Genomic DNA, 15,242 nt, shown 5'->3' on the forward strand with positions numbered 1-15,242 from the left:
AAAGGACAGTTCTTCGTTACCACATAGATTCTATCAGAGCAATTTTATCTACCACTGGATCATCTTCCATAACCCTGGAATTTATAAATACTGACCACAATATGAAACATAGACGATGATACTGTTAAACATGAGCAGCTAGATTTTAGGCTTTTCCGTTCTGGAACATCTCTTATTATTTTCTGACTACAGGTCCTCAGGGGAGACAGTGGTGGCCCCAGCCCAGAGTGCCTGTCATCTGACAGTAGCTTAGGGAATGAATGACTGTGTCTGTAGGTGTTCTGTGTTCACATACTCCCATATGCCCAAAGTCATCAAGACCTTCCAAGCTTGTGCCAATGAAGATTCAGTGATAATTTTCAAGTTTAGTCCATGGAGAAAAGAATCAGAGAGTGAATGTACAGATTACTGAGTGTGTGCACACTGGTAGGTACCCACCCAAATCTTTAACTGAAGTTTCTTACTAGTGATCCAAGAACTGTACTGGGACATATTTTGCTCGTGAGGAAACTTAATTCGTCGATTTTTGAAGGCACATTAACTCTTTCAGGGTCCATTGAGTAAATTAACTCCTCTGGGTCATTAAGCCTATTTCTACATGACGTGACAATTTCTACCTAGCATTGTATCATTTACCCCAAAATGCCCCACACTTTCAGATAGGTGCTCTGAGCACACACATATTCTTTGTCTACTCAGGGAGAGAGAATGTACTCATTTGAATGTCAGCAATCTCTCTGTTACTATAACTCAGTGACTCCCTTTGCTTCTTTTTAAGGCACCCAGGGATCTCTAAGGATTTGCTGGTGCATAGCAGTTATCAGAGCCTCACCAAGAGGCGGGTAGCTTAATTGCCTAGAAATGGTAGAATTTCAGGGATTTTGAACACAGTATTGTGCCCCCAAGTATCTCTTCCTATTTGCAAAAGCCAACATCATTGATTCATTTGAGGTGAGAGTTGTGAAGTTATTTCAGGATTCTATAGTCCTTTGTTAAAACACAACTTCCACAGAGAGTCTGTGTCATCAGGACCCATTTTAGGGGAAAAAATTAACAACTGTTTGAGAGCCGTCTGTACTGCCCCTCAAGAGGGTCCTCAGAAAAGTGTGCGGGTGTTTTGGGTGCCACAAAGACTGGGAAACATCACTGTTGCTTAATAAGCAGGCATGGGAGAGTATCACAAAAGAATAATTTTTCTCTCTGAAGTGCCAGTGGTTGCCCCTGCTGAGAAGCAGTGATGGAGGGCAAAGGCAAACGTCACCTCTTTCTCTGTTTGTCCAGGGCTGCCTTGGAGAGTCATAAATTGGCATAAATGAAAACAGGTGAGGATCCAAAGAGACAGCGTGTACTCACTTAGAGGAGTTTTAGAGCAGTGCTGCTTTTGTGTGCATATAAATCAGCTGAGATCTTGTTAAAATGCTGATTCTGATTCAGTAGGTCTCTGATAGGACCAGGGATTCTGCATTCTAATAATCTCTTAGGTGATGCTTATACTGCTGGTCCACGGACCACACTTTGATTAGTAAGGATTTAGGACAAAATGTACATTAGCAATAACATGATCTTGGATAAAAAGATGACGAATGTTAAAGAAATTTGACAATATCCTCAAAAATTAGATTCCAGGCAAGTAAGATTTTAATTAAATATTGACAATCCCACCAAGAGATTGATAGATCATTTTTTTAAAAAGGATATACTTAACATTTCTACCTTTCTAAATATTTTGGTGAACATTTTATGAAGCCGCTGTGTTATTTAAGTTTTTAAATCTTTGCTAATAATTCTGGCGGTGTGCTTCATAAAGATACAAGAGGTAATTGTTTTCCTGTTCATCTCCATTTCCTCATGTTGGTGAAGAGTTCAATAAATGTCAATGTCTGATTCAATATTCCTTTACAAAATTCATATCAGAGCTGGTTTCAACTTCCCCTTCCACCTTGTATTAATCTATCATGACAGCCTCTCTGTGCTTTCCTCTGAAATGAGCAATGTCCTTTTATCTTCGCAGGTCAATGGGAAGGATCTCTCAAAGGCCACCCATGAAGAGGCAGTGGAAGCTTTTCGGAATGCCAAGGAGCCCATTGTGGTCCAGGTGTTAAGGCGAACGCCTCTCAGTAAACCAGCCTATGGAGCAGCCCCAGAAGTGCAGCTCATGAACGCCAGTACTCAGACGGACATCACATTTGAACACATCATGGCCCTGACCAAACTGAGGCCACCTACCCCTCCAGTGCCAGATATCTGTCCATTTCTGCTCTCAGACAGGTATTTTTCTGTCATTTCTCCCAAAGCCTTATTTGTTTTCGTCATTTAACATAGGTGTTGGAAAGAATCAGTAACGCTAGCGAGTTGACAATTACAGAAACAGGCTCTCAGTTCTGTTTGGAAAATGTCTCCACTGTGTCTACATCCAATTAGTCCTCAGCTGTCCCTGCTAGCTCTTTTCCCTGACCCATACAGTTGCTTCACCTCAGGAATCATACTTGCTGAAGTACAGTGAAAAGGTCTGGCTCTGATTGGTTCATCATCATATTTCCAGTCATCAGTACCTCACACTACTCATGAGCACTGGTCAGGGAAATAGCTTTTCTCACCAAAGCTGCCAAAAGCCTTATTAAGACTGACACAGAAGCGGCGCATTGGCACCATATTCTCCTCTGTGGGTCGCCTCTCTTTCTCTCTTCTGCTTTTCTCTTCTTTAAAGAAGAAGCTAGAAAATTAATTAAAGTGCAATTCTCCAAAGAAAGCAATTATCCAATATATTGAGATGTAAATAAAAGGTCCTGGCTGTCAGAGACTAAGTATAGAGCTATGAAGTAAGGAACTATTAATGGATATTTCTTCCCTAATTTTTACCTAATTTAAAGGCAGTTAGAGAGATTTTATTCAAATAATCCTACTTGTACAGTTTTGGAAGGATTTTTTGCCCCATACTTTTTGTTCTGTGAGCTTTTCAGCAAATATTCAAACATTATTGAGAGCAGTAGCCTCTTTAGACTGCATTTTCGTTGCCTACTGCATTCCGTTCTCCACTTTGTAAAACACAGATCTGATCCTGTCACTTCTCTGGCCTTTGGTGGCTTTTGTAAGTCTATTTCAGTGGTTCCAATGTGTACATTAGAATCGCCTGGAACTTTGTAAAGAAATACCAATGCAATGCCTGAATCCCACCTCAGGCCAGTTAAAGAAGAATTTTTTAGAGTGAAACTCAGGCATCAGAATTTTTCAAAAGTCTTCCTAGGCAATTGTAACGTGAGCCATGTTTTGGAAACCACTCCTTGAAACTTCAAGTTCTGGGTAGGAGCGCTGTTTGTTTTGCTTAAGATTGTATTCATCCATCCATTACTTATTAAATAGCCCTTTATGTCAGGCACTGGAACTAGGTGCTGGGCATAAACGTGGAACCAAAAATAATCATTGCCTCCTGGAGCTTATATTCTAGAGGGGAGATGAACAATGCACAAGCAAACAAGTATGTAATATTATTAGTACAGCCTGACACAGAGTAGCAATCCAATAAATACTTTCCTGAATGCCTAATAGTAGCTAACATTTATTAGCTCACTTAACATGTTTTCAGTAATATTCCAAGTGTCGTACATTTGTTAACTCATTTAGTCCTCACAACAACCTTTGGAGGGAGTATCTTATATTATGACCCATGTCACAGATGTCAAGTAATTTGGCCAATATCACATAGCTAAAAAGTGGCAGGGCCAGGCTTCTGAGATGAAGAGGTCTGAGCAAAGTGCCCCCTCTTTCAGCCAACTGGCTGTGTCGCTCTTCCTAAATCCTGCAGATCTCAGCTTAGAGGCAGCCTCTTCCACCAAACTTCCTCGGGCTACAGTAGGTACATCCCCACCATGTGCTCTCACAGCTTCCATATTTTCCCCTTAATTATCACACTATATTAAAATTCCCACTTGACTGCTTTACCCAATTAATAGGGCAAGAACTGATTTTGTGCACCAACATATTTCCAGCACTTGGCATAGGGCCTGGCATCTGGTAGACACTCAATAAATGTTTATTGAATGAATAAGGTGTTCCTCCTGGCAGGGCTCCCATCTTACTAACTGAAAGATGAGGGAAACACATCAGATGCCCCAAACAACAAGCCTTCGTGTTTCACCAGCCCAAAGGGGCTTTGCAGAGCCAGGCAAGATTTAAGCAAGAAGGGGTTACCTGTTAGACCAGCAAGTGAGATGCTGCATACACTGCTTTTACTAGTTGGGTCCACGTTGATTAACCCTTTATGGAGCTGACAGCCATAGATAGGAGTGAGAAGAGGCTGGTAGAATATTTACGCTGACCGTGGGAGGGCACTAGGATAGCTCTCTCTCTCACATTTCAGCTCGTGATAAAGGAACTGATTTATACCACTAACCCTGATTTTTCAATAATGTCCACGCTGGTCGGGCTTAGAGGTTTTACCCACAACCAACTTGGTTAATTGCGTTTAAACTTTTTCATTGACATTTAGAAATAGAGATGAACTCATGTCCTTCGCTACTAAACTATGTTTGGCCTTCATATGGTATAATGTATAGTATCTATGTCATAGCGTATAGTAATTTGAAAGCATTTCTGTAAATTATTTAAAGCAATTCCCAAAAGTTAAAGGATATATAAAAGTAATGTACAGTGCCCTGGGTCCCCCTCATTTCCTTTACTTAATCAGTTCTCTCTTCTAAAGGGATTATGAAACCCTGTGGCTTATATGAGTTTCCAGTGAATTATCACCATGAATTATCTTTAATATTTGTGTTTAATATTTCCCTTTTTATCAAAGAGGGGAAAAATGTAGATTATGAGGGAGAATGAGGAAGGAGGTCTTAAGGAATGGGGGCAAAGTGAATATGTTTTATAATCTGAAAAATATGCGCTTTTGAAAACAGATTTCAAAAAACAGTTTGGGGCTGTATATTATGCAATTGGTAGTATTTTGTTACAAAATACTCACTTTGGTAGACTGCATTCTCAAATGCCACATACCTATGTATGAAGCAAGTCACATTTGGTGGAATGGGAGCCAGCCAAAGCGTGTTAATAAAGCACCATAGTCTGTCAGAGATTTCACTTCAGTTTCTTCACAGAATGTGGCTCTGACCGTGGGCCTTGTTCTTAATATTCTCTCAGAAATAGCAAACTGATGGACTTCATGTAGGGGAGAAGGAAAAGCAATTGGTCTTTCTGAGCTGTAGTTTATTTAAAGGCTAGATCACTACAGGTCCTATTGCAAAGCAGAGAAAACTAAAGTGAAATTGAAAAATCAGTTTTAATCTTGAAAACAACCGTTTTGATCCATTCATATCGTATTGCTGTGTTCCCCATAGCTGCCATTCTCTTCATCCGATGGAACATGAATTTTATGAGGACAATGAGTATCTTTCCAGCTTGCCTGCTGATGCGGACAGAACAGAGGACTTTGAATACGAGGTAAGATGGTTTTCACACCACTTCAGTTTTCTTCGTGAAGTTACAGTTGAGGGGTTTTGCATAACAAAGACAAAATTCATTTATTGCTATGAGAAGTATTTTGTCTATTATATATATATCTCTAGGGTAAGATCTTTTCAATATTATTTGTTTTAGCTATTTGGCTCTAGTATTTTAAGTATATTGGAAAACAGTTTTATGACATAAGCTTGAAATATTTTGCTCACATCTTTGTTGCTTCTTATAAATAATATTATGGCAGCTACATTTTTTCTTCTTTCTGTAATATAAGAGAATTTCCAAGTAGAGTTTGGAAATGAAATTATATTTAAAGTCAAGATTGTGCTTACTATGATCATTCATGTATAGTATTTTGCTTTTAAGTGATAAACTAAATTTTCTTATGTTAGTTATATTGTCTTCCCAAATTCAATATTCTCTTCATTTGTGACTCAAGTACATACCCTAAAAGGTAGTCTTACTGACTTTCTAGAAAGAGAGATGGCCTCATGCCCTTTGTTGTTAAACTATGTTTAGCCTTCACGTGGTATATGTTAGAGTTTGTGTGCTGTGATATATAACAATTCCAAAAGCCCATCTATTAATTATTTAAAAGCTTTCACAAAAGTTAAAGGATTTTATCCTAATATTTCCCCTGCTCCTGCAGTCTATAAATCTTTGAAAGGTTTCAGACTACTCTGACATTTGGAAATAAAATAGATTGAGGAGGTAAAGAAGCTTTGGTAAACAGGCAAAGAACCTATGATTATCTGCCCTTTTAATGCCTTAGATGATGTCAGACAAGTTCAGCAAAATGTTCTTTTCCATTTTACAACCCAGAAATCCTGAAATCTCTTCCCTTAGGAGGATCTGAAATCAAATAAGGCCGATTCAGTGAAGCTCACCCAAAGCAAATAGACATTTATTTGAAATCTTCCTCCCACAAAAGTCATTGCTGGGGATTACAGAAATCATTATTTCTTTTCAGCCAGAATTTGGAAGATGTGCGATGATACCTAGTATCTGAGCGGATGGTTTTGTCACTGTCGTTCATATTTATTTTTTTATCCCCTCCTCTCCATTAAGTTGATTGTAAAGTCTTCTTTTATAAATCCACTCAAGTACTGGTATGCACTGAAATATCCATTATGTTTTGCCTACTCGTGCAAAATAAATTACACAATTGAGTCACTTATCCAAATAATTCAAGATTAAACAATGTTTTTCTTTCAGTTAATGAATACTTTGGATTTGGGGACTGGAATTATCTAGATCACTTCAGCTTTTCATTTGGTTTGTGCCTTAAAGCTTTATTAAAGTAAATCTGTGTGCTGGGGGAGGCCCTGGGAGAGAGACTTGCTTAGGCTAAGCAGGTTAACAGTAAAATTTCTTTTAATTAGCATATCATAGAATATTACAATACAGGCAGATTTCCTTACATTTCTATAGGGCTTCCTCTTTTTTGACTATATCAATCTCTAATAGATGCCGGGGTCAGTATGATGACAGTGGTAAATGCTCAGACAAGTCTTCTGTAGCTTGTAAGCTCAACTAATCATAGCATCGTAGTCATTAATTTGCTGTCAGCTGTGATTCTCTTGCCGAAGACACCTTTCTGAGTGATTAAAATAAAGAATGTTCCTGTGAAATTTAAATAAGGAAGAAGTTACTGTGACAGGCTTCAATCATGAGGAAGGATGCAGTTGAGAACATAGGGTATGGTTAAAAGTGAGGGTGGAGGCATGAGGTAATACCCCAAGTTTAAGAGAGAATAATAATTCTACCCAGTACTCCTCCCTCTGTTATAGTTATGTGGTAGAGTGGCACACACCATCCCTTATGGCTGCATCATAATACACCATAAAATCTAGTCAGTCCACTGCTGTCACCAGAGCTGATCGTGGACAGCACGTTAAGTGGGGGAAATTTAAAAATGCTAATTCTGTCTTTATGTACTATTGCTAGAAACAGACTGGCCAAGAATTTCTGTGACCAGCTGAGATGACCCCAGCTCCTCCAGAAGCTCTATCACAACCTGGTAGCTCTGAGGATGCAGTGGATGAATACCTTCAGGAAGGACCAGTTTTGTGCCACTTAGAGAACATTACAGGAAACGGAGGTCTAATGACCAAAAAGAGAACTTCATCTTGGAAAGAGATTCCTCCTCTAGCTAAACATGAATACACATCAGCAGGGGAAGTAGAAAGAAGTTAACTTTTCATCTGCTTTCCTTCATTTCTTCCATAAATATTTAATGAGCACTTAAAGTATACCAGGTTCTTATCTAAGTTTGGAACTGATGTTGCCCCTGCCTTAGTGGAGCTTAACCTTTAGAGGAAAGAGATGGACAATAAATAAATAAGTAAGGACATATTATATTAGATAGTGATAAGTGCTAATGGAGAACAAGTGTAGGTAACAGAGAAAGGAAAAGCATGATTTGGGACGAGGTGTGCTATCTTATATAAGATGGTCAGGGAAGGCCTTTCTCATAAGAGACCTAAAGAGAGTAGGAGAGCTGGCCTGTGGATATCTGAGGAAGGAGCTTTCCAGATAGAGGGAAGGGCAAGTCCAAAGGACCTGAAGCAGGAGCATGCCTAGGCACTCAAGACCAGCGTGCTCTGACAGCATGGGAAAGGTGAAGTGGTAAGAGGTGAAGTCAGAGAGAGTAGAGGCATGCCTTGAGGAGCCTTTGGCTTTTCCTATGAGTCGGAAGTAGCTGGAGAAGAAAGAGCAGGGCCACGTTCTAAAGCCCTAACAAGATCCCTCTGGCTGTTGGAATGAGATTGACAGAGGAAAGCAAAGTCTACCGCAGAGCAGTCAGGTGAGAGGGGGAGGTGGGTTGGACCTGGATGGCACTGGAGGAAGGAGTAAGACATAGTCTAGAAGGACAGCATCCACCCAGCTTGAAGGGCTTCCCCTAAATATCTGTGTCTCTATTACTTTCCTCATAGCTTTAATATAGTTTGTTCCAAGTTGGTTTTTCTTCTGACTTTTTAAAAGCAAAATATCATAGACCAAAGTGAAACACAGCTTCTGACATCCACTGAAACTAGCATAATAAATACGCTCTTCAAAAGACAGAAAGTGTACAGAACTGCATTTCTGAACCTGCTACAATGCAAACTAGGCAACTATTTAGGTGCCTTTTTAAAGGCTTACTTACCATTTACTCAGTGAACCAAAGCTGATCTGTCTATCTTGTGAATACATATGTAGGGACTTTTAGTGCATGGATTATTGACCCAATAGACCAAAACAGATCTGACTATCTTGTAAACACATATTTAGGGACTTTTTAACATGCAGATTATTGCATTGATAGATTGTAACAGCTCCCTTCCGTGCAATGATAGACAGCAAATGCTTCTTTGGAGATATTATAGTCAATGTGGCAATGTTACGGTGACTCTGGTGTGTTAGGGACCTCTATGAAATTTTAATGATACCCATATCTCACTATGGCCTATCGCCACTTTGCCTAAGAAAATTATTTGACTGGGTTTAAAATTTCCCTACAGTCCTTCAGAAAAGTCTCAGAGGACCAGTCTGCATTAAAAGACTCACAGCTTGAAATTTGCTCTCTTTAAAAAATGATGGCGCTTGTTCGCTAATTAAAAATGATAAAGGATTTTAATTTTATTTTTGAGAGAAAAAATAAAAATATCAAAATTTAAACAATGCACCCATCATCAGAGTCAGGGTACTGAAATACCACTGGAGATTAAGCATCTCCTCTTCTTTATTTTCAACTTGGTTCATTTTTTTTTCCCTAGAGCCAGCTAAAGGTTGAAATAAATCATAAATAGCCCTTAGCTAGTCAGAGGCAGATCTCAGATCCAACTTCTACTAGAAATAATTTAAAGGGAAAGGCTTTGAGAAATATAGAGCTCTTTCGTCCAGTTCCCAATAAAGATATGTTTGCTACTGCCTGAGTGCAAGGAAGATGTTGAATTTTCTGCAGCATTTGCCATTAATTCTCAAAAGTTGGTGCTGAGAGAGGAGAGTCAGAGAACTAATAGGCACCAAATTTTGAGAGTATAAAACATCACATTAGCCAAGGCAGGCGAATAATTTCAGCAACATTTCTGAGCCTACAGATTTTCATCACGTAGAAATGCTACTTGAAATCATTTTTACACCTCCCCCTAAAAGCAGGCTGAAGAAACATATCCAACCGGCTGAATTCAATACACACAGAGTTCCCTTTATGTATACATTGTCATCAAAATGAAAAGGAACTTGGCAGTTTGCTTGAACAGATATTAAAGGTGAGAAGGAGATAAGGACAAGTTGTATGTGTCAGAGTTCTGTGTACATGTTAACTGAAAACCAAACTTGGGCAGGTGTCTATAAATAGGAATGAGCATTTAGCATATTAATTAGCTTCCATGTAGCAATTCTTATGCAAAGCGTAAGTAAACCCTTGTGCTATGCTAAGAAGTGTCATTTTGCAAAATGTATTTCCTGGAGCTGGATCCCCACGAATATGTGCAGAATATTTGTAAGAATTTAAGTATATAATCTCTCTCTTACAGAATTAAAGAAAAGGGAACTATGAATCGAGGAGATGTTCATTCAAAAAGATAACAAGACGATAAGCATTAACTAGATTTGTCATATCTTTTTGAGCAGCTTTGTGATTTGCAAAGCCAACTTTGAGAAAAATCTCCCTAGTGCACATGGATAGAGCTACGTGGCTCCTTCTAGGCTGTGAGGGCAGAGGCCTTGTCTGCCTTGTTCATCATTGCATCCCACCACCTGTTTCGTAAGGGTTCTCAGTATTTGATGAATGAATAAAGGAAGATCCCCATTGCTGTCTGTATGGACCAGCTTCTGGGCAGGGCAGTACCTTTCTTCCTTTTTGTGCAAGGGAGTTGGAAAGAAACTGAGACCACCATGCAGTGACAACAAATATGCTTTCCCTTTCTAATTGGTATTTGTTCTTTATATGAGAGGTTCTCATCCTAGTGCCATTTTTGTTTCAGTTAAACAATTCTAGGGAAAGGGCCCAAATGGGGGAAAACAGAGAGAAGTAACGAACTAGAATTTTAATGGTCTCCATAAATTCATCTGTGCTGACTATCATTTTGTAAAATCATAGAATCTCATACTTGGTATGAATTTGACGTGTTCTCTAATCCATCCTTGTACCCCTTTTATAACTTCTTCGCCAAGGGATCATTCAGCAAATTTGTGAAACACTACATGGAGACGGACGTGAGTGTCTCCCCAGGTAGCCAGTTCTGACTCTGGGTATTCAGAGAGGGAATTGTATCAAGGAATTTGAAAACCATTGATGGAAGGAATAAGTTTGGGTATGAAACATAACTCATAAAGAGACTATATATTATCCATATATAGTGATGGCTAGTGGAGAAAATAGTGTGTAGAGTATGAAAGTATAGAATCTTCAGAGTTTTTTAATTCACTGGATGATTTGTGTTTCACCAATCCCTTTTCTTCTGCTTGTTAGTGACATTTTAGAATTATTAATGAAATATCTAAAATAATTTTATACCACTTACTATTGGGGCAATAAAATCATCCATTAAAAAAAAATCATCTTAATAAGTTTCATTCTTGGGGGACATTTATTGAACTGAAAATTGATCTGGATAAGGTGTGAAACTATTTTTATTACTTGAACCAAAGATAAAATGGTATTCCGTAAGTGTGGAGTTGTTTCATTGAAATGTCTGTTAATGACACCATTTTCCCTGTTAGGTCAGATTAAAATCTCAGTCATGGAGGCCAAAACACTCAGTTGTCATTTGTTGGGGCTTACATTTCCAGGCTCTCTGGGACATGTTTCTCCTTCATATCGCCAATGTCTCCTTCCTTATCTAGGACATTGCTCTGTCTCTATGCTATTTCTTGGTCACCTGAGCCCGGTCCCTATTCTTTGTAGTCCATCGTATTCACCACTATCAGACTAGTCCTTCTCAGGTGCACTTCTCACTGGATCTCTCCCTGTTCATCATCTTATATGACTCTATTCCTTGAATTAACTCTAAAATTCTCTGCCTGGCAGTGAAGGTCCCTTGTACTCTGTCACTACCCTAATTTTCCAGGCATCTTGGGGTCAAACTTTACAGTGTAGCAATACTCAGAGCAAGCTGTGTGCTTTCCTTCTTCTGTGCCTTTACTTATGGGCCTCTCTGCCCCTGAAACGCACTTCTGATAATCTCTTTCCCACCACTGAACTCCCATACCACATTCTGTAAATACTTTTTGTCATTATGCCCTGGTATAGTTATTTATGTACTTATCTTTTTCTTCTAAATAGTTCGTCTTTCTTAATGAAAATGACCACTTCTAATTATCTTTATATCATGAGGAGAGCCTAACATGTGCCCTGGCTCACAGTAAGCACTCAGCAGCGTTTGCAGGAGAAGTGAATAAATTATTGACCATTGCTGCTACTGCTACTATTTTATAAGTGTCTTGGAAACAAATACAAAGGGTTAAATGGGGAAAAAGGAGAAAAGAGCTGATGGAGAATAGAAGTGTGAAACAAAGTCTGAAATTCTTTGTTTTTGTCTCATAATAATTCAATTAACAGCCTAGTAATTAGAGTAAATGGATTTAAGTATACACTTGTGCCATATTGTAAAAGAAGAAAATTTGGATTTTTTTGGTTGCCTTTTTAAGAAGGAAGATGTGCATATCTTACCCCAAGCTTGTAAGCTAGAGAACCATGGTAAACAGGCGTGCTAATATACATAGGTGAAGAAAGACTGGGGTTCAATTTGTGTTAGGATAACCGTACATCCTTGTTTGCCCTAAACTGTCTGCATGTTGCCTAACATTGCAGTTTAATTATGAATTGCATCATCTTTAACGTTCAAAATGTCCTAATTGGGCAATACAGTGTATGGTTATCCTAGTTTTTATATTTATTGAACCTTAATCAAGGCTGAGACCTTGTAATCATATTTTATATAATACTAATATTCCTAATATTTAATCCTAATATAATGTTGAGGTGACTCAAAATTTCTTAGTTTGAATACCCATGGTTATTAAATTGAATGATTTTCCTAAATTGTGACTTTCCATTAAAAAAAGAAAAGTCCTCCTTAAGGAGTGACTAGAAAGAAAATGCGACAAAGTTGGAAATAGTTATCAAATTATTGTAATTCTTTTAGATTTCTTACCAAAAGAAATGAGATTAGTATTGCTGTTAATTTGGTCATGCAATTTCCTAAAACAAATATGAGGCAAATTTATCTTTCGCCTCACTGATTATGACAACACTAAACCTTATTTCCTAGGAAAACAATGAAAAGTAAATTTAACCTTGCCAGTTGGTTATTAAACAATGTAACCATAGGCACATTTATTTTACTAGGAATCTAGATATAAAATGAAGATTCCTTATACTATGTATATGAATTTTATCAAAATGCTGACATTCAATTTTTGTTTGAAGATACTCATGATACACATTCATGATTGCCTTGCATTACTGAAAGTTGTTTGTGAAAGGTTGTGTTTAAGGTGAACATTTGCATATCAAGTTATATTTTCCCAATGACTTCTATTCTGCTTTCAAAGAACTGTTTTCATAGGGGCAAAGAAAGGAGAGCTGTCTTTTCTAATGTAAAGTAAATCGCGTGTGAGGATTCCACTGTTACTTTCAGAGGCAATACAAGCGAGACGAAGGAATCCAAACAAGGAGTCCGGTCCCAGTCCTAGCTCTGTCTCAACTTACTTCTTGAATCACAGCGTCCTCACATGTGAGCTCTGTGGGGATACCAGTGTTGGTTATGGGATGGTTTGTCAGTATCTGGTTCTCTCATGTAACTCACTTAAGTGAAGTGAGACAAATGTGTAGTCAAATCCTTAACAATTTTACAAATAGTTTAACATTTCAAACATATTAACTCACATTTTATGGGTTTTTATAAAGAGAGTGCACACATTCGTATGACCACACGTTGATCTGTGTCTAGTACCATATTGCAGCAGTTGGTAGCAAGGAGCACACCTCTCCATATTATCTCTGACTTTATCTTTAATGTTTAGAAGAAGTTAACCCATATACATTTGCCAATTAGAAATGGCAGATGCAGTCTGTAGGCACTAGAAACAAATTATTTTATATAAATGCAATGCTTTTTTAAATTAGAAAAATGCAGACAATAATGCCAGTTTGGATTTTTTCCACCAAATTGTTATCTCTGAAAAAAATGTTGAATCCTTAAATATCATGTGCTTTATATTGGCATGACAGTTCTCTCTTTTCTCTTGTAAGACATAAGCAATTGGTAATGCTCCGGTTCATGGTTCTGTGGTGAGTCCACCAGTATTCACTATGTATTAAATAGTCAAAATTAATATAAATAAAAGAGAACTTGGCATGACCAATACAGATGGTGTGTCATGAGCCAAGGATTATACTAAATCCAATCTATGTATTTGAAATCCAAAATAAAAATTTTAAATATCTTCAATTGCACCACCTGAGATAACCACAGCTAACATTTTGTGTGTTTCCCTCTTCTATGTACATCATTTTTCCTATAACTGAGATTTTACATTTTTGTTGGGTGTTTACATTTTTTCCGGATTTTCATAGCTATAAAAAGCTACAGTTGGGGCCGGCCCGGTGACACAGTGGTTAAGTTCCCACTTTCCACTTCTCGGCAGCCGGGGATTGTCAGTTCAGATCCCTGGTGTGGACATGGCACGGCTTGGCAAAAGCCATGCTGTGGAGGGCATCCCATGTATAAAGTAGAGGAAGATGGGCATGTATGTTAGCTCAGGGTCAGTCTTCCTCAGCAAAAAGAGGAGGATTAGCCGTAGTTAGCTCAGGGCTAATCTTCCTCAAAAAAAAAAAAAAAAGCTGCAGTGAACTGCCTTCTGCATGAATCTTTTGTCTGCATGTTATTTTTTCCCAGCTTTACTGAGATATAATTGACATATAGCATTGTGTATGTTTAAGGTGTACCACATGATGATTTGATATACATATACACTGCAAAATGATTACCAAAATAAGATTAGTTAACATCTCCATCACCTCAGATAATTACCTTTTGTGTGAGAACGTTTAAGATCTACTCCCATAGCAACTTTCAAGTATATAACACAGTATTGTTAACTATAGTCACCATTCTGTACATTAGATCCCAGAATTTATTCATCCTATAGCTGGAAGTTTGTTCTCCTTGACCATCTCCCCATTTTTCCCACTCATCAGCCCCTTGCAAGCACCATTCTAATCTCTTTGAGTTCAGCTTTTTAAGATTATACATATAAGCAAGAACTCAGTATTTGTCTTTGTCTATCTGACTTATTTCACTCAGCATAGTGCCTTCAAGGTCCATTAATGTAGTTGCAAATGGCAAGATTTCCTTCTTTCTTGTGGCTGAATAATATTCCATTGTGCATATATGTATAATTATATGCATATATCACATCTTCTTTAGCCATTCATCTATCAATGGACACTTTGATTGTTTCCATGTCTTGGCTATTGTGAATAATGCTACAATGAGCACAGGGTTGCTGATATGTCTCCAATATTCTCTTTTCATATCCTTTGGATACACCCAGAAGTGGGATAGCTGGATCATATGGTAGTTCTATTTTTAATTTTTTGAGGACCCTCCATACTGTTTTCTGTAGCGGCTGTACCAATTTACATTCCCACCAACAGTGTACTAGGGTTCTTTTTTCTCCATATCCTCACCAACACTCTTGTTATCACTTGTGTTTTTGATAATAGCCATCCTAACCTGTGAGGTGATATCTCATTGTGGTTTTGATTTGCGTTTCTCTGATGATTAGTG

The 15,242-nt window shown here is 38.1% G+C and overlaps 1 protein-coding gene across 3 annotated transcripts in view; it reads left to right on the forward strand.

Moving 5' to 3' along the window:
• The window catches only part of PDZRN4 (PDZ domain containing ring finger 4), a 342,736-nt gene that overhangs the window by 278,647 nt on the left and 48,847 nt on the right, over positions 1-15,242 (forward strand). For all 3 annotated transcript variants that reach the window (XM_070619443.1, XM_070619444.1, XM_070619445.1), the window contains 2 exons: positions 2,012-2,268; positions 5,340-5,442. In XM_070619443.1, the coding sequence (XP_070475544.1) occupies positions 2,012-2,268; positions 5,340-5,442 (360 nt within the window). The remainder of the gene's footprint in view (positions 1-2,011; positions 2,269-5,339; positions 5,443-15,242) is intronic.

Source organism: Equus przewalskii, chromosome 5 (assembly GCF_037783145.1).
Source record: "Equus przewalskii isolate Varuska chromosome 5, EquPr2, whole genome shotgun sequence".
Lineage (NCBI taxonomy): Eukaryota > Metazoa > Chordata > Mammalia > Perissodactyla > Equidae > Equus > Equus przewalskii.